Source organism: Peromyscus californicus, unplaced genomic scaffold, assembly GCF_007827085.1.
Source record: "Peromyscus californicus insignis strain IS unplaced genomic scaffold, ASM782708v3 Scaffold_1__1_contigs__length_55948999, whole genome shotgun sequence".
Classification (NCBI taxonomy): Eukaryota; Metazoa; Chordata; class Mammalia; order Rodentia; family Cricetidae; genus Peromyscus; species Peromyscus californicus.
The window spans coordinates 49388109-49414837 of NW_026294492.1; the positions used below are offsets into that span (position 1 = coordinate 49388109).

A 26729-nucleotide genomic window follows, 5' to 3' on the forward strand; every position below is an offset into this window, starting at 1 on the left:
GCTGAGGACTGCTTAGGCAAAAGTCTCCTTCAAACAGCTCCAGATAAGAGGTTTTGATATGTGGAAATCACTTGCTAAAGGTGTAAATTGTGTAACAATAAGGATGCTTTTTAGGATGTGTAACAAAAGGAAGCAGTGAGCAGTCAGTTCACCAGAAGCTGGTTCACACTGCTGCTCTGCTGAGCCCAAAGTCATCTTGGAGTAATCCTTTTTCTTCATGGACCCTCCCAGAACACCCACAGGAGGGTCCAGCACATTATGCACTTCCATTCAGGTGGTCCTAAGTGTACAAGAATGCAGACTGAGCAAGTTAGTAAGCAGCACTCTTCCTTGGCTCCCTCTTCAGTCCCACCTGAGTCCTGCCCTGCCTTCCTTCAGTGATGAGGAACTGGAAGGTGAAATTAACCCATCCCTCTCCAAGTTGTTTTGGTCCTGGTGTTCATCACAGTAATAGAAACCCTATCGTGAAAACAGCCCACACATCAGATGGCTTAAAGTCCCCAAAATGGAGCTGAAGAAATGACTTAGCAATTACAGGTACTTGCTGTTCTTGCCGAGGGTCCAAGTTTGGGTCCAAGAACCCACATCTGGCAGCTCACAACCACCTGTAACTCCAGCTCCAACACCATCTTTTTTTTTTCTTTTGCCTCCATGGGCAGTGCACTCATGTGTGCATGCATGTGCGTACACACACACACACACACACACACACACACACACACACACACATTCATACACATAATTAAAGATTTTTTTTAAAAAACTGTTGTAGAGGTTAGGGCTCTGAAACAAGGTATCAGGGAGGCCACACTCCCTCTGAAGGCTGGGGGAGAGAGTCACTCCATCCTCTGGAGTGGTGGCTGTACCCTGCTAAGCTCTTCACAGGTCCCAAGTCCCTACTTCCCAGGTGTCTTTTCACGCCATGTGCAAGTGTGCACGTGTAGGAGACAGGGCACACTCCCTCCTGCAGTTGCATGCAGAGGCAGGAGGTTGACACCAAATGCTTTCCTCTCCCGCCCTGCACCCAGGTTTCTCACTGAGCCCCGAGCTCTCCATTTCAGCTAGGCTGGGCACTGAGCTGCCAAGGTCCTCCTGTCTCCACCTCCCAGCAGGCTGCAGTAACAAGCAGGTATTGCTGTACCCCACTTTCAGAGATCAAACTCAGGGGTTCTCATACTTGCTTAACAAGGATTTACCCACTGAGCCATCTCCCCATCCCACTTCATATTTTTTAAACAGTTTGTTTATTTTATTTATGTGTATGGGGAGGGTATGTACACATGAGTGCAGGTGCCCATGGAAACCAGAGACACCAAATCCTCCTGGAACTGGAATTCTAGATCTTTCTAAACCACTTGACATGGGTGCTTGGAACTGAGTCCTCTGGAAGGGACTGGATCTTAACTACTGAGACATCTCTCTAGCCCCATGTTAATCAGACTACATCTGAAATTCAGGGGCCACTGTCCAACAAGTTTCCCCCAAAACAGGATATGAAGGTAGTGGTGGTGGCCTCTAAGCTGGGTCAGCTCAAACCTGTTTCAGAGGCAACCTCCCCCCAATGCCCTTTTCTCTAGTGAACGTCTCAACTTCAGGGAAACTTGAGCTAGTAGATGTGTTCGACATCTTATAGAACAGACATGAAGAACACAATGCTCTCTTGGAGTGCCCACCCAGGGGAGGCTCAGGGGAAGGGACAGGAGAGATACAAGCCCCAGGCCTGCCTAGCTCAGCCCCCTCTCTCTAAGGAGGGTTTTCTTGCCTCTTTGCTAGCTCTAAGTGAACTATCAGCTGCTCTGTGTCGTGGGTGGGACCCTGTTTTCCTGGAGCAGCGACAACTTACCTGAAAGCCACAGGAAGAAGAGGGGTCTCAGGCCCCTCCCCACGTCCGTGATGAACCTTGCTGGGCCATCTTGGGCTGATAATCACAACTGCAGTAAATTCATGAATGCAACAGTTGTGTCTCCTTTCAAATAGGGTTATGTTCTCAGCTTCCGAGGGACACGAACGGAGGGGCCAGTAGCTATTGAATAAGCTAGCCATCAGGACAAGTCAGGTGTGGTGACTCACACCCAAAGTCAGAAGGATGAGTCAGAGGCCACCCTGGGCTACAAGTTTCACATCTGCCTGGGCTACTTGAGGAGATGCAGGCAACTCTGGGCAACATGACAAGTTCTAGGCCAGCCTGGGCTATATAGTGAATTCCCATGTGAGATGCTTATAAGGGCCCGCATGGAAGTGTCTACAGTCTTGTCCAAATATTTGGGGGAGCACGGGGGATCCCTGGATGCAGACGCTTCCTAATTTCCTAGCAACCCAGCCCAGTACTGAAACACTAATAGATACTCAATAAACGGTTTGTTGAATGAATGAATGAATGAATGGATGGATGAATGAACACCAGGGTCTGGGTACAGAATGTTTTGTGCCTGAGGGACAAGCTGGGGGCGGGCCTGTCTGTAAGATGGCAGGGGGTGCCACAAGCTCCGGGGGATTTCCCTATCACTGTGAAGAGACCCAGTTCTTCCCCTGCGTCGGACATCCCCGTTCTAAGGGCAGGTCAAGGCAGGCCACAAAAGCTCAAGTGAGGAGGCTGCAGCTTCCTGCTGCCTTCTGGCCTTCGTCGCCATCAGAGGATGCAGCGCCCGCTAGCAAGGATGGTGGAGGAAGGTCGCCCTTGCCCCTGGGTGCTGTTACGCCCGAGCTGGAACACCTTCCTGCGCTTTGGCCTCCTGATGGTGGTGATTCTTTTCATCTCCTGTTTGATCTACTGTGTCCTCTTCCGGAGGCAGCAGCAGACGCAGCTGGAGCCACTTGAGGTGAGAGGGGGCGAGAAGTGGGAGGAGGGGAGGTAGGAACTCAAGTACTCTGGAGGGGACGGACAGGCTCGGGAAGGATGCGCAGGAGCGCAAGCAAAGGACACGAAAAAGAGGCAAAATCGGAACGAAATGGGTCGAAAAGAGGAAGGTGAGATAGACAGAAGACAGGAGAGGCTGAGGAGGGAGGCCAGGCCGGTCCCTGCTGCCTGAGAACACATGGGGGATCCCGGGCTGGGAAAGATGCAGCTTTGAGCGGCCGGGATGACCCAGCCGGGCTGCCGGCGTTCCCCCACCACGCCCGGGGAGGCGCCGATGCTGCTGGGAACCTCACTAGTGCGGGGGGGGGGGGGGGGGGGGAGCTTCCCAGGGCTGAAAGGTCCCACAAGTGGTGGGAAGGATGGCCTGAGCCCCCCACCCGACCCCGGTTCCAGGAAAGCAAACCAGTGATTTTTTTCAGCGATCTTGTAACTGCAACTTCGCAGGGGTCTGGATAAGACTTAACAACGAAAAACTAGCAAAATAGGCCGGTGGGAATGTAGCATGGAGGGCAGCAAGCAGGCACACAGGGAACCCCGAGAGTCTCTCCAGCCGTGGGCGCTCATGAGCTTTCTCTGTTTTCCGGTATTTTTTTTTTCCAGGCGCATTTAGCTGAGTTACAGCTGAATCTCACAGGTAAGGCTGGAAATCCAGTGGGGTGGGAGGTGGGGACAAGAAGGAGTGAGGGAGAGAGGGAATGAGGGAGAGAGGGAATGAGGGAGGGAGGGAAGGAGAGAGGGAAGCAGAGAAAGAGGGAGGGAGGGATGAAGGGAGGGAGGGAGGGAGGGAAGGAGGGAGGGAACATAGGAAAGGAGTGGCCCCTGGCTCAGCCTGAGTCGGTAGAACCAGCACCCAGCACCCAGGAGGCCCTGGGTTCCATCCTCGGCACCACATAAGCCACACTGCTGGTCCACACTTGTCATCCCAGCATTTGGGCAACAGAGGCAGGAGGGTTAGGAGTTCGATGTCATCCTCTGCTACACTGGGAGTTTGAAGCCAGCCTGGGATCATCTGGGGGGGGGGGGGGAGGAAAGAAAGAAAGCAGTATGGGATGTGACTCAGTGGTTACAGCGCTGCCTGGCTCACCAGCCCAGCACCACGTAAACCAGATGTGGTTGGTGGTGCACACTGCCATCCCAGCACAAGGAGGCACAAGCAGGAGGAACAGGAATTCAAGGTCATCGAGTTCAAGGCCAGTCTTGACTATAAGAGTCCGTGTCTCATAAGAAATTGAGAAAGGGAGAGAGAGTAAAAGGAGGTAGAGAGAGGCTCCTAAGATGGGGACGCATGATTCCAGGAACACACCACCTCAGTCATCCTCTCCTTTCCTCACAAAGTTCAGACACAACACAAGCAGCTATGATGATCCAGCTACTCACAGCCCTTTGTTTTCTCCGCACCTGTTGTATGTAGCTTGTGTATCAGAAGGCTGCGTCTTAGTGAAAGGGGCAGGGGAGGCGTGGCCAGGGTGGAGCCCCGCCTAGAATCCCCCAGTGAGGGGCTGGGGGCGTGGTGAGGGTGGAGCCCCGCCTAGAATCCCCCAGTGAGGGGTTGGGGATGTCACTTAGTGGCAGAGTACTTCCAAAACATCTGGGAGATTCTGGGTTCCGTGGCACTCCTACAAACAAGCCAAGGAAAACACAAGTGCTGAAGACTAGGCAAAGCAAATTAAGCCGAAATAGTACTTGTGGCATGCTAGGATTGGATCTGTCCTTCAAAGTTAGGCCCTATGGGGTATGGTGATGCACATCTGGCATTCAAGCCCTCAGGAGTCTGGGGCAGGGGCATTGCAAGTGCTGGGCCAGCTCAGGCTACAAGCAAGATTTTGTCTCAAAATTTAAAAACATCTGGTAGTAACATTAGTACTTAAGTACTGTGGACCTTGATACTAATAACCAACTAACCATTACTTTAATAAATCCGTCCTGTCTGGGCAGGCTGGCACAGTCGTCATTCTAGTACTCAGCAGCCTGAGGCAGGAACATCGTGAATTTGAGGGTACCCTGTATAGCAAGATCTCATCTCAAAATCAATAACTAATTAAAGGGATCCTCCCTCCCTCCCTCTCTCTCTCTCTCTCTCTCCCTCTCCCTCCCTCCCTCCCTCTCTCTCTCTCTCCCTCCCTCCCTCCCTCCCTCCCACCCTCCCACCCCCTACCCCCCCCACCCCAGTTAGCTGCTCTGATTGGCAATCAAGGTCTTTGTATCAACAGTCTCATGACTTTTTTCGTTGCTGGAACAAAATAACAAACCAAGTAACAGACGAAAGCAACCTAAGGGAGGACCGACTTCTGCCAGCTAGCCTGGCAGCTGGAGGCTGTAGTCCATCCTGGAGGGGGAGGCTGAGACCAACAGACACTTCACATCCTGTCAGGAAGTAGAGAGATGAGCGTTCAGCACTTTTTCCTTTGTATTCCTCCACATGGCATGGTGCCTCCCATCTTCGGGGTGTGTCTTCCCACCTCAGTTACCATCATCTGTATAACTGGTGACAGATTTGTTTCCACTGTGATTCTAGACCTCAGCTGACCATCTAAGGAGCCATCACAAGGATAGTTAACGAGGGACTTTGCTAGGTCCCTTCTTCATCCCGGTAGAAGGCGTGACATGTGTCCAGCCCATGACCAGTTTCCCCTCACCCAGGCAACGTGGCCATGCTGGCCCAAACCCTTGCGGTCCTCTGAGCTGGGCCCAGGGTATTATTGGAGAGGGAGCAAGAAGGACTGGAATTTGGTGGGACCCAGAGGCAACTCCCAGGCATCAGAGCAGCACAGGGGGGTGGGCGGGGGAAGGTGCCACAGAGTCCTAGGCGTCCCCTGCACCATGTCTCTCTGGTTCTCTCTCTCCTCTGTCCATCTGTCTTTCCATACGCGTGTATTTGCATCTCTCTGATGTGCGTGTGTCCATCTCTCCCTCTCTGCACCATATGTTTCCATATCGCTCTCTCTGCATCTCTCATTCTCTCTCACCTCTATCCTCTTTTCTCCGTCTCTCTGCCTCCCCGGCATTGTGTGTGCCCATCCATCCATCTCTCTTCTCTTTTTCTTCTCCTCCCTTCAAGTTCTTCACCTCTCTGCCTCCACATCAGTCCCGGTTCTAAATCCCACTGTCTGTCTAGCCTCGGTTCTCATCCCCTTCACCTTTTGCCCCCAGTTCCTCGGAAGGACCTTACACTGCACTGGGAGGCCGGTCCAACCTTGGGAAGATCCTTCACTCATGGACCAGGGCTGGAGAAGGGGCAGCTGTATATCCATCGTGATGGCATCTACAGGCTGCATATCCAAGTGACACTGGCCAACTGCTCTGTGGCATGCAGCACCGTGCAGCCCAGGGCCACCGTGACTGTGAGCATCTGCTCCCCCGCTGGCCACAGCATCAGCCTGCTGCGCCTGCACTTTGGACAGAGCTGCACCGTGGCATCCCAGCGCCTGACTCGCCTGGCCATCGGGGATATCCTCTGCACCAACCTCACCCTGCCTCTGCTGCCCTCCCGCAACGCTGACGAGACTTTCTTCGGCGTTCACTGGGTATACCCCTGACCACAACTCCTGGATGGATTGTGGGGCTTTTAAATTGTGCTCTTATTTTGTGAATAGTAATTTTTATTCATTGCAAATTCTACATATTTATAAATGTATAGTACACATATTCATCGGCTGGTACTTCCGTCCATCTTCCCCCTCCCATCACCCCATCTCCCTCCCAGCTTCATATCCTTTTTAAAATTTTATTCCTCCTCCTCCTCCCCTCCCCCTCTGACGACTGAGGACAGCCTCAGGGTGGGAAGGGAGCAAAGCCCCCCTGTGATAGGTCAGAGCTAGGCCCCTCCTCCAAAGAGTCCTCAGTGTCCCAAAATAGCACCACCAGCTGGGGGCCTCGAACTTTTTCCATGGAATAGGGAGGGATCTGAGGCCAAAGGAGGGAAAACCCTGGAAACTTCACTCCCTGTGCTTCATGCCTGGCCTGGGGGGCGGGGTGGTCTTGGAAATGTCAAGAGTTAAAGAGGCCTGGAAGACATCTCTCCCCAGCAACATCTTTACCTAAGACCAGGTGTGTGCTGCATTCTGTTCTCAGCACTTGCAGTTTGCTTGCAAGATGACGTGGTTGTCATTTTGAGACAGGTTCTCTCTTGGAACCGGAACCGGAAGCTCGCCCATTGGGTTAGGCTAGGCTGGCGGATGAGCTTCCCGAGTTCCTCCTGTCTCTACCTCCCCAGGACAGGCGTTACAGACAGGCCCCATCACACACACGTTTACAGGGCTGCTGGACCTCTGAACACAGGTCTGTCCAGTCCCTCTACTTCTTGGTCCTATCCAACGGGCTGTCCAGTGCCAATGTGTGGATTCTGGGAACATGTTCATTTAGACCAGAGCAAGTATTCACAGCCGGAAATGGTGAGTGGGTTAGAGGGAAACTGTTCTCTGCTGTGCTCCAGTTAACCTAAACCTTAAAAGGATCTGTTCTTAGGTGAAATAAAAATGACCTCAGTGGAAACAAACTGTTATGGGAAAAGGGCTCTGACTTTCAGAGTTTGAGCACCAGTGGGTTAATAAGGCCAGAGGTTCTAGTGGGGGATCTCCAGAGTCCACACGAGATGATGTCAACAGGTACAGCTTTGAAACTTCCCCTTCGATGACATCCAACTGTGGAGGAGCTTGATTTAGGATACTAACAAGCAAAAGCTGACGAACAGCACAGTCTGGGGGTATTACTCAACTGTAGAGAGGAATGGCACTCAGATACAGCCAGCTCCGTCAAACTCAGTAGGACGCACGCTGCCGGCCTGCTCGCGGGATGTCCCTGGGGTCCAGATTCACACAGACAAGAATCGAGGCAGGGTGCCAGAGTTAAGGGTGCTTTGTGAGGGGCGGCGGGGGCGGCAGTGGCTTTCTGTGGCCACTGGATTGTAGACTTTGCTTACAGTGCTGTGTTTTATGTGACCTGGATTTCATCAAAATGGAAATAGATGATAAAATCAAAAAGGAATTTAAATTTGCCAACTTCTACTCCCACCAGCTAGGGCTCCTGAGGAGGGCTGAGTCCAAGGCTGTAGCACCCCTGCAAACACCCAGGCCTGGGGCCTCAAGCCTGCGGTGACAGCTCTTACAGAGATGACCAGTCCCGGCTGGGGCCAGTCAGCCTAAGCAGCCATTTTTGTTCTCCTCCTCCTCCTCCTTTTTAATTCTATTTTTATTTATTTTTGAGGGGGGGGGGTGAAACAAGGTTTCTCTGTGTAGCTTTGGAGCCTGTCCTGGAACTTGCTCTGTAGCCCAGGCTGGCCTCCAACTCACAGAGACCCACCTGCCTCTGCCTCCTGAGTGCTGGGATTAGAGGTGTGCGCCACCGCCATGCCTGGCTAAGTGGCCAAGCCCAGCTAAGTCTTTAAACGAGGCTTTTCAAAAGCTGACCCTTCTGTGTGACTCATCACAGAAAAGGAAAACAGCTCAGGGCTCTGTCCCACACCCTTTCCGCAGCTGAAGAGCACACCATGGCTTTTGTACCCTCCGGAGACGCGGCACGGGTGCCTGCAGAGCCGTCTTCGATGGACGGGGTTTTGGTGTTTTGGTTTTTTCCTGCATAAATATTGTCTGTTCGGAGTATTGCTTTCTGCCTTCTGCCGCACCAGGGACGAGGCAGGGGCCTAGGACCGCAGCTCACAAGGCCAGTCCACAGCAGCTCGACCGTACCCTGGCCGCACATCTCCATTTTACTTATTGAGTTTCCAGATCATTCAGCTTTCATTTCCTCTCCCTTTTTATTTTCTTCTTGTTCTTTCCTTTCTCTGACTTTTATTTTCTCATCTCTCATTTTTTTTTCTTTTTAAGACAGGGTCTCACTATGTAGCCCAGGTTGGCTTCAGACCCATAGCCATCCTCCTGCCTCAGATTCTCAAGTGCTGGAATTACAGGCATGTGCCACCACAGATGTCTGTTCTTCGCGTCCTTCCCTTTTCTTTCTCCCCACGTTTAGTTTCCATCGATAAACTTGAACCTGATCTGCCGTGTGAACTGAGAACTTCTGAATGCCTACCCTACTGAGAGGGTATTGCTGCCAATGACCAACTTTACATGGTTTAATGACTCATTCCTAGCTACAGCATCCCCGGGAGGCTGAGCGGCTGTTTCCTCTGGTTCTTTTGATGGCTGCAAGAGGTGCATTCTGAGCTGAGATTCCCAGAGAAAAAAGCCGTGAGCTGCCTGGCTGCCCATCATAACCACATCACTAGGGAGAGTTGGGATGTTGCAGGCTCTACACCAGGTGATATGGGGCCACCCTTAGCTCCCTCAATAGCCCCTCACTGCCTGCCTCCGTGTGTGCCCCGACACCCTTGTGACTAACAGGCGAAACTCTCCCGCATGTTTAATTAACATACACTAGCTTTGGCCAACCTAAAAGCCGACACCTACAGCAGAGGTTCCCCACCCCCTTACAGGCTGTTCCCATCTGAATATTTTAAAGGGGTCTTGATTTATTGTTTTCTTTATTTCTATAACCAGAAAAATGTCATGTAGTCTCTCCATGGGGTTGCCAAGCCCTAGTCACTCATATTTGGCTCCAGAATAAACCATCTCTTGTTCCTTTTGCGGTCCAGCCATCTCTGATGACAGAGATGCCTGCAGAGCATGAGATGAAGGTACTCACTCCCACATCCTTTGATGCCTGTTCTGTAGGGGAAATTCTCAGTAGTGGATTTCTGGGTCTGGGAGTCTTCGCGTGACTGACTGGATCTTATCATTAGCACGTTGGCATCTACAGTGTTAACAGCAGTCTCCCTCCTGTGAGTGTGAGGGAGTTCTGAGAGCAGTGTGAAATGGGACTCAGGCCGATAAGAGGGCACCTTGGGTAAAGTGCTTGCTGCCAAGCCTGGGTTTGATCCCCAGGACCCACAAGGTGGTAGGAGAGAACTGACTGTAAAGTCATCCTCTGGCCTCTGTACCCTGGCTGCGGCACACACACATATATGCACATATGCATACTAAATAGATTAATTAAAATGTGCTAACATTTGACAGCTGGAGCGGCGGCTCAGCTGTTAAGAGCACTGGCTACAGCCAGGTGGTGGCGCACACCTTTAATCGCAGCACTCGGGAGGCAGAAGCAGGCGATCTCTGTGAGTTCGAGGCCAGCCTGGTCTATAGAGCAACTTCCAGGACAGTCAGAGCTGCACAGAGAAACCCTGTCTCAAACAACAGCAACAACAACAAAAAGTAAATAAATAAAACCAAAAACCAGCACTTACGTGGTGGCTCAACTATCTGTAACTCCAGTTCCAGGGGATCCAGCACCCTCTACTGGCCTCCTCTGGCACCAGTAACACACCTAGTATACAGATATCCATGTGGGCAAAACACTCATACACATAATTTTTTTTAACTTTAAATATGTAATAAATCATTTTAGATTGTTAGGTGTGCAGTCTTGTGTGTACATTCGTGTGGGGCACAGAGGGTGGTCTTGGGCGTCACTCCTCAGGCATTGCTGGCCTGCAGCCCTCTGGCCAGGCAGCCCTAGGGTTCTTCAGCTGTCTCCTGCCGGCACTGGGGTCTTAACACCCAGCTTTTATGTGGGTGCTGAGAATGACCCTCGGGCCCTTGTCCCTGTACTTTATGGGCTGAACCATTCCTGGGCCCTCGGTGTGTGACTGCCAGGAAAATCTCCTCTCCGGATGCGGGCAGGGTTGATGCCAGCCCTCTCGATTCTGTTTCTGAAAAATCCATGCGTATAAAGCTGGACATCACGGCACACACCTGTCATTCCAACATTCCCAGGAAGCTGAGGCAGGAGGTTTGCTCGTTTGAGGCCAGTCTTGGCTACATAGTGTGGTCTGATCTCAAAAAACAAAGTGGGGGTGGGAGGGATGGGAGGAAGGAGGTACGGGGGCGGGGGTAGAAAGTGAAAGAGCAGAAGGGTGGAGGGAAGGAGAGAGAGGAGGAAGGGCCACTGAGCAGCACATCTCTGTCGGGCTCAACTGTCTGGGTATCCTTCACACAGCAGAGTCGTTACGCACATGTGCTTTTGAAACTTGGGGTCTGGGACACAAACGCTGTAAAACGGTCACTTCATTCACTTCATCGCCTCAGCCGCTTCGCCTGACTGCGTTTTTCTCTTTCTGGGAAAATGGTGGCAACAGTCAAAGTATGATTATCATTGTTATTGATGAAAGTTGCTATGGCCTCGGTCAGGGCCTCCGACTGAGTCACAGATACAGAGCGGTAACTTCTGAGCAGCGTCCCCCGCATCCGATGGGGCTCCTGGGAATTCAGCCTTCTTAGTTTCCACATCTAGGAGACAATACGCAGTATGCATCTTTCAGCATTGACTAATTCTCTGTCCAGTCTGTATACCCCGTTCATTGACTCAGGGCTGAAAGTACAGGGTTGTATTGTGACATGGGAATCACTGAACTTCACTCATATTCACCCCCACAATACTCTCTTGTCCCCCCTCCTCCCTCCAGATCCCTGCCCTCCTCCACAAAATGCCCTTCTGCCTGCATGCTGTGTATTCATGTATTTCTCTGCCCGAATGCCTCACGCTGGAGTAAAGGGTAGCGTTTGTCTGCCCTTGTCTGTGTCTTTGACTATCTTGTCTTAACATAATGACCTCCATTTCCATCTGTTTTTATGAAAATGACATAATCTAATTCTTTTTTTAAAGTTTTTAAAGCATGTAATTCATTTGTTCTGGGTGTGTGTGTGTGTGTGTGATTGTAACAGCATGTGGGGGTCAGAGGAGAAATGGGAAAAATCAGTTCCCTCCTTCCACCATGCAGGCCCCAGGGACAGAACTCAGGTCTGCCTTCACCCACACTCCATGCCTGGGCCAGTTCCATGCCCACTCGACACCTTTTCTAAGTCTCATGTAGCCCAGACTGGCCTCACTTCATTCTTTACAGTTCAATAAGACACCTTCATTTGTGCAATATGTATCTAGACCAAATTTTCTTCTTTGAAGACTTATTTATGTGTGTGTCCCTGTGGTTTTCTGTATATGAGGAATTCCCTGGACCTGGAGGGATGGGATCCAAGTCCTCTGCAAGAGCACCCAGGGCTCTAACCACTGAGCTGTCGTTCCAGCCTCTTTTGACCTTTTCTAGGGTCCTCCTCACAGGTAGGAGGTAACAGTCCTTTGTGGTTCGTGTTCACACTTTCGGCCACTGCTGCAGGTGGACTCCTTCTGCATGCTCACTGCCCATCTCTGGAGCTTCCGAAACAGACTGAAGCCGGGCGGTGGTGGCACATGCCTTAACCCCAGCACTCGGGAGGCAGAGGCAGCCAGATCTCTGAGTTCAAGGCCAGCCTCGTCTACAGAGTGAGATCCAGGACAGCCAGGGCTACATAGAGAAACCCTATATTGAAAAACCAAAAACTGAAAACCAAAAGAAAGAAAACGAGAGAGAAAAAAAGGAAGGAAAGAAGGAAGGAAGGAAGGAAGGAAGGGGAAAGGAAGGGAAGGGAAGGGAAGGGAAGGGAAGGGAAGGGAAGGGAAGGGAAGGGAAGGGAAGGGAAGGGAAGGGAAGGGAAGGAAGATTGAACCTCTCACCAAGGGAAGGAGTGGGGTCTCCAGTGGGACTACAAGACAGGGCAGCATCTCTGGGGATCACGTTCTTAGGGCCCAAAGCTAGGACTGTGGTGTGACCTCAGCATGTAAGGATGGCAGACACCTGCACAGGGCGCTCACTGCTGCTCCATACAGCAGCCAGGGTGCAAGCCAGGCAGCTGCTCAGCCGCAGATGTGCCATAAGGAGAAGGTGGAGGCCGGGCTGGGGAGGTAGCTCAGTGGTAAGTTCCCTTACTCTGCAAGCACAGGGCCTGAGATGGGATCCACAGCACACACATAAAAGCCAGGCATGACCAAGGGGAGCCAGAGACAGGCCGGTCTCCGGGGCCGGGGCAGCCAGCCTAGTCAAAAACAAAACAAAAGCCAGGCTCGGGCTCAGGGATAAGGAGGAGAGCAACAGGGGTGACACCAAACATCTCCCTCTGGCCTCCTCATGAGCACACACAGGAGTGTGCGCACACACAGGAGTGCACATACACACACACAGGAGTGCACATACACACACACAGGAGTGCGCATACACACACACATACATACACAGGAGTGTGCGCACACACAGGAGTGTGCATACACACACACAGGAGGAGTGCACATGCACACACAAACACATACACACACACAGGAGTGTGCATGCACACACACATACATACACACACACAGGAGTACGTATGCGCACACACATACACACAGGAGTGCACATGCACACACACATGCATACACACACAGGAGTGCACATGCACACACACACACAGGAGTGCACATGTACACACACACACACAGGAGTGCACATGCACACACATATACACACACAGGAGTGCACATGCACACACATATACACACACAGGAGTGCACATGCACACACATATACACAGAGAGAGAGAGAGAGAGAGAGAGAGAGAGAGAGAGAGAGCACATCAAAAAAATTGAGAAAATGTGTTATAACAGCCAGCAGATGTAGGTAGAATCTTCTGTCCCACAACCAGCTCCCAAATAATCACATAGAGACTTTTATTAATTATAAGAGATCAATGGATAGCTTAGGCTTATTACTAACTAGTTCTTACAACTTGAACTAATCCATTTTTATCCATCTACATGTTATCACATGACTCACGGCATTTTCTGTTCTCTCGTATGTCTTGCTGCCTCTCCATCTGGCCAGCGATCGCCCTTCTTCCCAGAGTTCTCTCTGTCCGGCTCTCCTGTCTATGCCTCTTCCTGCCTAGCTATTGGCCATTTAGCTCTTTATTAAACCAATGAGAGCAACATATCTTCACAGTGCACAAAAAGACTGTTCCACAACATTTCCCCTTTTAGTCTAATTAAAAGGGACGGTTTTAACTTGAATGTAGTGAAACTGTATACAACAAAAACAGTTATCAAGTAAGAATTACAGCTACAATTTCCAGTCCATTTGTATTTGGAAAATTTAGAGAAAATACTATCTATCTATACCTAATTTATTTTTCATCATAACTAAGGAAAAGTATAAGTATGACTACTTAGTCTTTAACTCCATCAGAGACCCCGGAAGGGTGTAATGCTACCTAATGACAGGGACATCTGGTGGCCTGGACAGTCACTCAAAGTTCCTCTGCAGGCATTTACCTTTGGCCTACAGGCCTAGAATATCTGATAGACTTTTCTGTGAAGCAGGGATTTCTGAAGGACTGTTCCTCCCCGCTTGTCTTGGCAAAGTTTGGTGGTCACTTTTTTGTGTGTCCTGTTTGTCCAATTTGGACAGCATACTGTCAGCACTTGGGCAATGGCAGTTTCTTGCCCAAATGGCTAGTTTTTGCAATAAAGAAAGCAAACTCCATATGGAGATTCTTCGATGCCCATCATCCTTTTTTGAAGTAAATTGGTGCTGCCAGGGGCAGATGTGTCTCACTGTCATGAAAAGCCTTATATTATTAAAACAATTTATATGTCATATTCTATAGGTCCTTGAAGTGTTTCAAGACCATCTATCTAAATATATTTGTTTAACCTTGAAAACATACCTAACATGACTACAAGTTTGATTATTATAGATGACTACTAACTTGTATTTTTAATTGAGTTGCATAAGTACAATTACATTACTTGCATAAGTACAAGTACATTTAACATTTTTAAATGAGTTGCATAAGTACATTACCCCCAAACAAGAGTAGAAACACACATACAGTACAACAAAATTAACTTTAAATTTGTAACAATAAACCAAAATCAACACCAATATAAACTATTTGAGGTTAATAGTTGTTCAAAAGTAGATTCAACAATCCACACTTTTATCTCATCATTTCCATGCTATATCCCCCTTTTTCTCTTTAAAAAGAAATCTTTGAATCTAACTCCATTTTTAGCTTTGTTCCTGACTATGGTCAACAACAATTTGTAACCAAGCCCCCTAAATGATGACAAACATCCATAACCCACCAAATAACCAAAACCCACCTATACCCCCACCTCTTGGGAATGTGGGCATCATTCTCTAGACTGCTTCCTGCTGTCTTTGGAGTGCTGGTATCTTTGGAGGACCCTGAGAAAATCAAGATAATGGTCAAGTCCTGGCTAGAGTAGTCTGTGAGGCTGGACCATCTCAGCCAGCAGCTTTGAAGCTGTTCTGGATGCAGAACTCTGAAGAAACTGCAACAAAGGCACTCTGAAAGGCTGGATCACCGGGACCATTCATTTTCATTGGTGTCTGATCCCCTTGCTCTGAAAATACATAAACTTTTAAAGGTAACATACATATCTGCATTAATACAAGTATAGACTGTGTGTTGTCCACAAGTCAGCCAAAGGTGGATTTTTTTTGTTTTATGTTTGAGCAGGTAAAATATATGTTACATGTCTTATAGTTTTTCTAGGCTTACTTCTTTATGTCCATAGCCAGGATTTTCAGGGGATCTTCCCCGACCAAACCTGATCTTCTTCAATCCTGAATGAATCCACAGCCTTAAATTTTCCATGGGAACAAAAGCACAAATCCTTCCCCAAAGCAACACACCTTTTGACTTCCATTTTGAAGTCAAGAAACTTTTTAAATATATAGGTTGGTTTAATTTAGCAGTTTCTTTAATCCAATGTCTCTCAGCAACTGTTGTTTGCTCATCAGCAATCAAAAATTTAAAGTCACTACAACACCATACAGGATCCAGACTCCCTGTGTATTTCTCATCTCTACGTGGCTTATTCCTCTTTTTTTTTCTTTAAAGACTTTACTATTACTTTAAAACTATTTTTATAATGGTCTATACCCTTTCTCCTTTCTTTCTCAAGCCTATGGACATTTTTAAACACTGCAACCTGTTTAGAGGTTTCTTCCATCTGGATCTGTCTTTACTGAGCATCTGTAGTGTTCTCTGATTACGTGAGATAAATCTTAAACTGCTATGTCAGCCGCCATGCAGCTCAGCTTACTGTTAGGGTGGCTGGCTCCACATCTCTCAGCCTAGCCTCAGTGAAGGAGGAACCACTTTCCAGCTCTGGGAAGTTTCTGGGTCCACACTGCTGTAGTTGTTTTCTACCAAAAAGCATGCCACCCGCTGCTCATAAACCACATTTAATTGCTCAGTAGCAGGGCCTCTTAAAAGAGAAACATCTCTGTATGCCTGTGTATGCAATTACCACTGAGCCTACCCAAGAGAGTGTGATCACCAGGAAGCTGCATTTGACTCTGTGTTCTGAACTTTCTTTTAAGCTTCTTTAGGTCTTATGTGGATATACATGCCCCACATTTGGCGCCATTTGTAGGCATAATTTACTGTCCCTCCAGCCAGCTCCCAAATAACCACAGGCCGACTTTTTATTAATTATAAAAGATCAGCTGATAGCTTAGGCTTGTTACTAACTAGTTCTTACAATTTAAATTAACCCATTTTTGTCAATCTCCATGTTGTCACATGATGTCTCCCTCTCTGACTGGCAAATCTGCCCTTCTTCTTCCCAGAGTTCTCTCTGTCTGGCTCCCCTATGTATACCTCTTCCTGCCTAGCTATTGGCCATTTATGTCTTTATTAAACCAATGAGAGCAAGACATCTTCACAGTGCACAAAAGGATTGTTCCACAACACACAGGATCAGGGTTCACAGAAACTGATCCAACAAACACAGACCCTGTATGGGTCTGAGCTAGGTCCCTGCATGTCTTATGGTTGTGTAGCTTGGTGTTCTTGTGGGACTCCTCACAGTGGAAGTACAAGTGTCTTTAACTCTTTTTTGTGCTTGGGACTCTTTTCCTCCTACTGGGTTGCCTCATCCACCAGTGATATGAGGGTTTATGCCCAGTCATATTGTATCTTGTTAGGCCATGTTTGGAGGCGATCCCTGGGAGGCCTGCTTTTTTTTTTTTTAAGGAAAACAGAGGAGTTGATCTGGGGAAGAGTAGAGGTGGGGAGAGGGACTGGGAGGAGTGAAAGGAGGAGAAACTGTGGTCAGGGTGTCATGTATAAGAGAAGAATAAACATTAAAAAGTAAAATGTGTTATATATGCATAATGTACACACAATAAAAAAGGTGTGTTATACAGACATACGTATATAAACACAAAAATTTAAACAGAAAATGTGATACACACAATGGATTTTACTCATAGGTGTCCTAATTAGGTTTCTGCTCTGGTGATAAAACACTGGGAGAAGCAAGTTGGGGGAAGAAAGGGTTTATTTCAGCTCACAGCTTACATGGAGGGAAGTCAGGACAGGAACTCACACCGGGCAGGAACCTGGAGGCAGGAGCTGATGCAGAGGCCATGGAGGGAGCTGCTTACTGGCTTGCTCCCCATGGCTTGCTCAGCCTGCTCTTATAGAACCCAGGACCAGCAGGGGTGGCACCACCCACAGTGGGCTAGGCCCTCCCCAGCACCCATCAATCATCCTTCAAGAAAATGCAGCACAGGCTTGCCATTCTGATGAGGACATTTTCTCATTTGAGGGTCCCTCCTCACAGGGGACCCCCACTTGTGTCAAGCTGACATAAAACTAACCAGCGCAACGTGTAATAAAGAATGAAATTATGTCATTTGCAAGGAAATGAGCCGGGCAGTGGTGGCGCACGCCTTTAATCCCAGCACTTGGGAGGCAGAACCAGGTGGATCTCTGTGAGTTCGAGGCCAGCCTGGTCTACAGAGCGAGATCCAGGAAAGGCGCAAAGCTACACAGAGAAACCTTGTCTTGAAAAACAAAAACAACAACAGCAAGGAAATGAATAGAATTGGAAGCCCTCGTGTGAGGGGGAAATGAACCCCCACTCAGAGAGTGCTCCATCTCTGAAGCCCAGATTACATGTAGCATGTATACAATACACACATGAGACCCCAAAGCAGACAGGGTACCCAGGCATGGCAGGAATCAGCAGGGACAGAGAGCCAAACAAAGGGGTTCACCCACTGAACAAACACCATGATGGTAGGCTAATAAAATTGTTTAACTAAACAAAAGGTAAAATACAAAAAGAATATGCAATAAAAAGTTAAATAAGTGAATAAATACATACGTAAATAAAAGACAAAAAAGAAGTATCTAGCCACACGTTCCTTTGCCCATTTTGAAGTGGTTCATTTTCCATTTGGGGCTTGCTGTTGAGCTGCACGGGTTCCTTGTGTGTTTTGGACACTAGCCACGTATCAGGCATTCTGTCCCAGGCTGTCTCTTCTTTTCCTAGAGGCTCCTGCTCACTGAGTTGTTCCCTCCAGCAGACAGAAGCCTTTCCATTTAATGAGAACTGCCATTTCTACTTATGCCTTTACTGCCTGTGTTTTCGTATCAACTTTAAAAAACCATTGACTAATATTGAAAAACCTTTGTCAGAGAGATATCTCCGCAGGTAAGGCACTTCCACCAAACCTGACCTGAGTGTGAGCTCCAGGACCCACATGATGGAAAGAGGGGATGGGTCCCCACAAGATGACCTCTGACCTCCACACACACCGTGTCATCTATAAGTGAAAGTATGTACACAAGCGAGCACAGACACACACACCAAATAAATACGTAAAAAATAATTTTTAAAAATTTTAGGTGTGGTGGCACACACCTTTGATTCCAGGACTTGGGAGGCAGAAGCAGGTGAGTCTCTGTGAGTTCTAGATCATCCTAAACTATATAATGAGCCTGTCAAAAAAAAAAAAGGAATTTTTTTCTTATATTTCTTCTGATAGTTACACAGATTCCTGTCTCACATTTAAGTCTGTATCCATTTTGAGTTCAGTCTGTACATATACAGATGCCAGGTGAGGGTCTGTCTCATTCTGCAGCAGGCAGATATCAGTTTCTCAGTATTTATTGAAGAAACCATTTCTCACTGTTGAAGTTCAATTGATGATACAGTGTGTGTTTCCTTGGGGGTCTCATATCCATTCCATTGATATATGTGTCTGTGCATATACCCATGCTGCACTGTTTACTGTGTCTTTGAGATCAATGAGAGATGCAGAGAGAATAGATTATATATGGGTGGATGGATGAACGATAGACAGACATATACAGATTAGAGAGAGAGACAGACAGACAGACAGACAGACAGACAGAGATAAAGACAGACAGATGGAGATAAAGATGGATGGATGGATGGATGGATGGATGGACGGATGGATGGATGGATGGACGGACGGATGGACGGACAGCTGGACAGACATCACCCTGTAAGCCAGCCCGGGCTCACACCCACCACCCTACTTTCATAAGTGAACTTCCAACTTCCAGTTATGTTTTCTGACTGACTGATCTTGGTTTTGTTTGTTTATTTGGTTGGTTGGTTGCCTTTTGAGACAAGGTCTCTCATAGTCCAGGCTGGCCTCAGACTTGTGCAGCCCAGCCTGATCTTCTTCCCCTGCTCCCAAGAGCTGGCGTGCAGGTGCGCGCCCCAGGGCCCAGGTGATGTGATTACTTTCATTTTTGTTAGTTTCCACTCTTGAATTTCTCTCTCCTTGTTGGCTCTGGAGTTTCTGCAGAAATCCCTGCTACTCAGAATTGTTCCCAATTCTGCCTGTCTCGACCCTCGCAGCCCAAGATCTTCCCAAGATGCCAGTATCACCAGTGACCTCACAGGGTCCTCCGTTCCACCCTCTGAAACCCCCTCAGAGCTCCAGACCCTCAAACTTCCCCCAAATTCCCCATACCCACTCTGTCCACCATGGACTTGCTTTTCTCCCTTCCTCTCTCCTCCCAACCCTTTTATCCATTTCTTCTGTGTATGGCTAAGAGCCACCCGACACTGTCCCCTCCCCATCACACAGCCCTCCAGGATTCTCCAGTAACTTCTGGATAGCTCTTCTTCATGGGGTTGGAGGGAGCTGATCACATCCACTAGAGATCACTTTCTTCCTCCTGCATGTCCCTCCTTCTCCACTCACCCTTCATCCCTTCCTAAGACACCTCATCCTCCTCATCTCCTTCCTCTCCTCCTCCATCTCTTCCTTCATCTCCTCCTCCATCTCCTCCTCCTCCATCTCCCCCTCCATCTCCTCCTCCTCTCCCACCCCCTCCTCCATCTCTTCTACCTCTATCTCTCATCCTCTCATGGGCACCATTACATCGGTTGTGGTTCCAGAATGAACAAAAAAGAGAGTGATCCGGGCACTCATCTCTGCTCCCTGACTGTGGGTACTTCATGACCACATGCCACCTACCTTCCCGCCATGATGGATCCTGTCCCCTCACACATGACCCAACATAAATCCCAATTGGGTTGCTCTATTCAGGCATCTCGTCACACGGTGAGAAAAGTGACACGTGCCGCTGCTTCATCCGGTAATGTTTTCCACAGTCAAGCAATAAACGCTGGTGTTTCTGAGCCCCATGTGCCGCTTCTCCGAAGAAACCCAACCAGGAACTTGGGGTGGCATGAGAAGTATGGGGGCCAGTCTCGAGGACAGAGCCCACCTCCTGTGGAATCTCATACTGGCTACATGGGGTCAGAATGGAATTGAGTTACAAGCCACCCCATCTACCACTGAATTTTTCTTTTGGGGATGGCGAGAAAGCCCAAAGCTCAGCATACACACAGTGACGCCTGTAAGTTTCCCACTTTCTCAAACCAGAAGCCAGTTTGAGTCAACGCAGGGAGGCTTTTGTCATCCGCTCTTCCCAGTTCCTCAATGCAGTGCAATGGGTTTTAAACATCTGCCGGAACTAACCACACTCTGTGACCATGCCCGTGGGACGGCTATAGGCCACGTGTGCATACACACACCTACAACAACGGTATAGAGGTGCCTATGCCACCTACCCATCTGGGGAAAATCCCAGGCACTCACATCTGCTCGCTCTAATCCCAGCTAGAACTTGCCCAAGCGTCTTAGGGTTTCTATTGCTCTAAGTGAACACCATGACCAAAAGCAACTTGGGGAGGAAAGGGTTTATTTCAGCTCACAGCTTGCAGCCCATCATCCAGGGAAGTCAGGATGGGAACTCACACAGGGCAGGAACCTGGAGGCAGGAGCTGATGCAGAGGCCATGGAGGATGCTGCTTACTAACTTGATCCCTGTGACTTGCTCAGCCTACTTTCTTACAGAACCCAGGACCAGCAGCCCAGGGATGGCACCACCCACCATGGACTGGGCCCTCCCCATTGATCACTAAATGAGAAAAACCCTACAAGCCGATCTGGTGGGGGCATTCTCTCAACCGAGTCTCTTCTCTTGTGACTCTGGTCTGTGTCAGTTGATGTTAAAGCGTAGTGGGCACACCTAGGAAACCATTTGGAGAAAAACACTCTGAATCCTGTTTCGGGCCTTTTGTATTTCACTTTCTCCTTCCTGTCCCACACTATTGCACACCCGTACTCTGACTCATGCCTGTTTCCGGTTGGCCCTGTAAAGTACGGCCCGCTCTCTGTCTGCTGTAAGGCCTCTCCTGGGTCTCAACTGGACACAGGTCACAGGAAAGTCACACAGACACAAGCCAGTGTGTCCAAGTGTTCTAAGGGAGGGACACCTGCTCATGAATGGATGCTTTGGTATGGTTCACTGTTAGAATAAAGCATCAGAGGGCCAGATGTAGTGGCGCACACCTTTAATCCCAGCACTTGGGAGGCAGAGGCAGGTGGCTCTCTCCAAGTTTGAGGCCAGCCTGGTCTACAGAGTTCCAGGACAGCCGTGGCTACACAGAGAAACCCTGTCTCAAAAAAACCAAATTTACTAAATTTAAAAAAAAAAAAAAAAAAGGTATCTGGGCTGGAGCAGTGACTGTTCTTCCAGAGGAACTCGGGTTCAATTCCCAGCACCCACCTGGCAGCTCACAACTGTCTGGAACTGCAGTTCCAGGGGACCGAACATCCTCACACAGACACACACGCAGGCAAAACACTAATATACATAAAATAAAAATAAATTAATTAAAAAAAAAAACAGCATGATCTTGCAATTCAGCAAGGTCATCTGATTAAAAAGCAGTATCAGACTGACCTACTATCATTGTCAACTGGATATGGAGTCACTGTGGAACACATCTTTTTTTTTTATTGAGTCAGGGTTTCTTTGTGTGTTGCCCTGGCTGTCCTGGAACTCACTCTGTAGACCAGGCTGGCCTCAAACTCAGAGATCCGCCTTCCTCTGCCTCCCAAGTGCTGGGGTTGGAGGTGTGGACCACCACCACCACCCAGCTGAAACTTTTTCCTTTCTAATTCTTCTCTCATACAATAAATACATCCTGACTGCAGCTTCCCCTCCCCCAACTCCTCCTCCATTTCCCTTCAGAATCTGACTTTTTTAAACATTATTTTAATTCCTATTTATACGTCCGTGTGTGTCTAGGAGGCAAGACCCTTCCTGGGTGTGGGTGGCATCCTTCCCTGGGCTGGGGTCCTGGGTCGAGCACTAGAATTATCTGTCTCTGCTTCCTGACCACAGATGTGATGTGACCAGCCACCTCCAGTGTCTGCCCCCATGCCTTCCCCTGCCGTGAGCCTGAATAAACCTTCCCACTGTTGAGTTGCTGTGTCAGCAAGGAAAAATCAACTACTAACTACACTCCTGAGACCTCAGACCAATTAGAAATAAATACTAATTATCTTCAGAGCACACTCATTAAGGGAGCTCGCTCCCTCCATAGATGTACACAAAACTCTACCATCCCCATTCAGATCTCTAACAAACCCAACTGGGTCCAGCCTGGGGAACCATGGACGCTTGGGGGGTCTTACTTACAGATCCTGGGTGCGGGGTGATGACAGGAGAGAGTGACCACTGTAGAGACTCGCTCAAGCATGGATGACAACTCCCACCTGCGTGGGCGTGGGCGAGGCCTGAGACCACAGGACGCATGCAGCATGCAGTGCGGTCAGAGTCACACACAGCTGGAGGTGCAGGAGCTCATCTAACTCTCCTTTCCAGATTTTGTTTTGTGGGCTGAGGAGACCCCAGGGAAGCCAAGGGCTTTTGTCCATGTCTCTGCTGCAACCCCTGCTCAACATTATTTTAAATTGTATGTGGGGTTGGGGGACACCACGTGAGTACAGTCCCCACAGAGGACAGAAAAGGGCGTCAGATGCCCCGGAGCTGGAGTCACTGAGGACTGTGAGGCCCGGTGGGTGCTGGGACTAAAGTCCTCCTCTGCAGGAGCATCCGACAAGCCACTCCTACCCAGCCCCAACCTTGTTCCTTTAGGAATTTGAAACAATAACTTGGATTTATAGAGACAGCCCTGTCAACAGCCTAGAATTATGCCTGGGGCACTGGATTTGCGGCACAAGACACAGAGGGTTTTTTCTTTCAGTTCCCGGTGCACACATGCTTCCTGCTTCCTAAATGAAACTGCCGAAAAACTTCATTTTAACATTTTTATCACCAGGTTTGTCTGCTTCTATGCGTGTGAGTGCTCACCTTCATGTCTGTCCACGTAGCGTTTGTGCACCGGGTGCCCTCGGAGGTCAGAGCAGGGCATTGGATCCTCTGGAACTGGAGTAACAGATGGCTGTGAGCCTCCGGTGAGTGCTGGGAATCAAACCCAGGTCCTCTGCAAGAGCAGCCAGTGCTGTTAACTGCTGAGCCCTCTCCCCAGCACTGTGAGCATCTTTCCGATGGGGTTTTGTACAATACAGGCCAGTCTTGAATTCATGATCCCCCTGCCTCAGTCTCCTAAGTGCTGGAATTAGAGGCCTGAGTCACCACACCTGGCTCCCCATTTTTCTTTTAAAGTGGCCTGGCGGCAAGGGGGCTGGAGAGATGGCCTAGAGATGAAGGGTGTGAACTGCTCTTGCAGAGGACTTGAGTTTGGTTCCCAGCATCCATGTGACGTGACTCACAACCACGGCTAACTCCAGCTCCAGGGGATCAAACACCCTCTTCTGGCCCGGGCAGGGACTGCACTCCCAGGTACATACTCATACAATACACATAAATAATAAAATAAGCTTTAAAAAATATGGCCTCGAGCCGCGCTATGGGGACCATGCCTTTAATCCCAGCACTCGGGAGGCAGAGGCAGGCGGATCTCTGTGAGTTCGAGGCCAGCCTGGGCTACAGAGTAAATTCCAGGAAAGGCGCAAAGCTACACAGAGAAACCCTGTCTCAAAAAACAAACAAACAAAAATATGGCCTCAGCCGGGTGGTGGTGGTGCTTTCTGCAGCACACTACCCTAGTCCTTCCTCTGAACCTTTATTTTTTAAAGATGTATTTATTTATTATGTATACAGTGTTCTGTCTGCATGTGTGCCTGCAGGCCAGAAGAGGGCACCAGATCTCATTACAGGTGGTTGGGCGCCACCATGTGGTTGCTGGGAATTGAACTCTGGACCTCTGGAAGAACAGCCAGTGCTCTTAACCTCTGAGCCACCTCTCCAGCCCTCTTAGAGCATTTTTATTACGTTGATTTATGTGGTTATGTGCACACACGTGTGTGAAGCAGAGGACAACTTGTGGGCATCCACTCTATCCTTCTACCTTGTGGTCCTGGGGCTGGAACTCGGGTCACTGAGGGCTTGGCTGCAAGTACTTGTACTTACTGAACCATCTTGCCAGCCCATACTCTAGACTTTTTCATCACTATGGCAACCTATTTTGAGGACCAAGTGACTATGATGATCATTCAAATTTTATAGTTTCGTTGTGGTTTGTCTTTGGGGCTTGTAGAAACATGTTTTTCAAGTTTTTACATGCTGTGGGAACAACTTACCCATAAATTATGAAAGATATTGGGTCAGTTAGTCTGATCATGACAGGGAAGGGATTCAGAACCCCGTGGCCACCCTTGTTTCATTCATTCCTTTGCGATCAGCCCAAATTCCCCTCAGTTTCTAAGACTCAGTCAATGTTTTTTTGAGATAGGGTTACAGGTCGCCTGAGCTGGCTGACCTTGAACTCGTGATTCTCCTGCCTCCACTTCCTGAGTGCCGGTGACAGGTGTGCACCGCTGTGCTACAGAGACAAAAAAAAAAGGTGGGGGTCAGTTTTGTCTCTTCTGCCCAGGGGTGGCTGGCCATCGAGCTACACTGAGGCCTGCCATTTTCAGTAAGACAGCAAGGCCTTGAAAACACCTGAGTCTGAGAAAGGAATTGAGTCCCAGGAGGAAAGGGGGGCCACAGAAGAACTCTGCCGTGGGGAGGGTTAGGCGGCTGAGAGACAGAGAACAGCGTAGCCAGCCCTAAGGGACAGGGGGAACCAGCAGGAACTCCACCTGAAGGAAGGTTCCAATATCACAGAAGCCACCAGGGCTAGCGACGCTGTGGGAATGAGCAGGTGGCTCCTAAGGGGAGGTGACGAAACTCATAAGGTGCGGGCCCAGGAGGACACAAGGACAGAGCAGGAAGCTCCAGGGGAAGGGGACAAGGAGAGGCCACAGAACCTGGATCATGTAGGCAGCTCTTAGGCGGAAGTGAGGAAGTTCCGGCAGGTGCTGAGAGGAGCCATGAGGGGACAGGGGGACATCAGTGTCGTGGTAACAAGAATTTCAATCCGGGGCATCCCCAAGTGGACTGAGAGACTTGTAAGAGAGAAATGTCCCAAATCACAGAGGCAAGGTATCGCTTTCCACATGATGGGGCTCCAGTAGGGCAAGAGGAAGGTTCCTGGCACACCAGGGTGATTTTGTAGTAAAAATAGACACAGCAGGGAACTCCACAGGGACGCTTCCCCAGGCGGAGGGGAGAGACAAGTGGTTAGAGCAGGTAGTGGAGGAAACAGCCGGAGAGGGGCAAGTGTCTTAGTGAGTAGAATTGCCCAGGTGGTGGTTCCCGAAACGTGGTAGGCAGGTTGAGAGCAGCAGAGTTCCTTAGGGAGGGAACTCATTTAAGCCATTCCTGAGGTTTTGGCACTGAATAAATGAAAAAGAGAAAGAAAGAAAGAAAGAAAGAAAGAAAGAAAGAAAGAAAGAAAGAAAGAAAGAAGGAAGGAAGGAAGGAAGGAAGGAAGGAAGGAGGGAAGGAGGGAAGGAGGGAAGGAAGGAAGGAAGGAGGAAAGAAAGAGAAAGAAAGAAAAAAAGAAAGAAAGAAAGAAAGGAAGGAAGGAAGGAAGGAAGGAAGGAAGGAAGGAAGGAAGGAAGGAAGGAAAAGTGTGGTGGTTAGGATTCTGCTCTCATTCCTCAGGGTCACGCAATCCCTGCCTTAAAAAGCCTGATGTGGACCCCCCCCCACTCTCTCTGTGTTCTCTCTCTGCTTTCTGCTCTGCTTCCTCCCCTCCCCCGCTCCCCTCCCCCACCAGGCCTGGCTCTCCCCTCTTTCCCTTTCCCTCCCAATAAAGCTCTAAAAGTACCACTGGGTTCTGTCGTGACCATGACCTTTCCATGTAGTAACCAGTGCTGTAAACAGCGCCGATTACCATCAGAATTGGAAAAGAAAGTTTATTGTAGATAAAAGGGAGAGTATAGGCAGAGTCAGGGACATCTGGGTGAGTGCAGTGCGGATGTGACCCTGAGCCATGTGAAGAGGTGGGGAGGGGGAGGGGGAGGGAAGAGAGCAGAACCAGGTGCTCCGCCAGGAGGCCAACCCTACAAAAGGGGCAGGTGACCAAAATGTCTGCATTATACAGGAAAGAGCCTCTGGGCAAGGACAGCCCAGCCCCTGGGCTGGAGGGTTCAGGGAGAGGGCTAGAAGGTGGGGCATGCCAGCCATACCCTGCAACAGGTAGGGACTGAGGGAGGCAGGGAGGCCAGGTCCACTTTGATATGTTTGTTGCATTTTAAAAATGGTGGGAAGGAGTCACACCATACAACAGGGCCCATGTAGGAGGTTTATTGAAGGTGGGAGAGAAGGGGGCAGAGACCAGTCCCTGGGGATGGGAGCAAAGGAAGAGAAAGAGAGGGGAGGTATACAAGGCCCACCTTTTATAAGGAAACGTAGCAAATGCACACAAGAGGTGCTCTTAGTTGCTACAGCTGAGGATGTCAGGA

General features: G+C 49.2%; 1 protein-coding gene across 1 annotated transcript; it reads left to right on the forward strand.

The window, feature by feature from the left end:
• The first annotated feature begins 2657 nt into the window (after positions 1–2657).
• Positions 2658–6400, forward strand: Cd70 (CD70 molecule). Its single transcript, XM_052747360.1, has 4 exons — positions 2658–2836; positions 2886–2967; positions 3458–3491; positions 6008–6400. The coding sequence occupies exons 1-4, from the start codon at positions 2658–2660 to the stop codon at positions 6391–6393; spliced, it is 681 nt and encodes a 226-aa protein (XP_052603320.1). The 3' UTR covers positions 6394–6400.
• The last annotated feature ends 20329 nt before the right edge of the window (positions 6401–26729 follow it).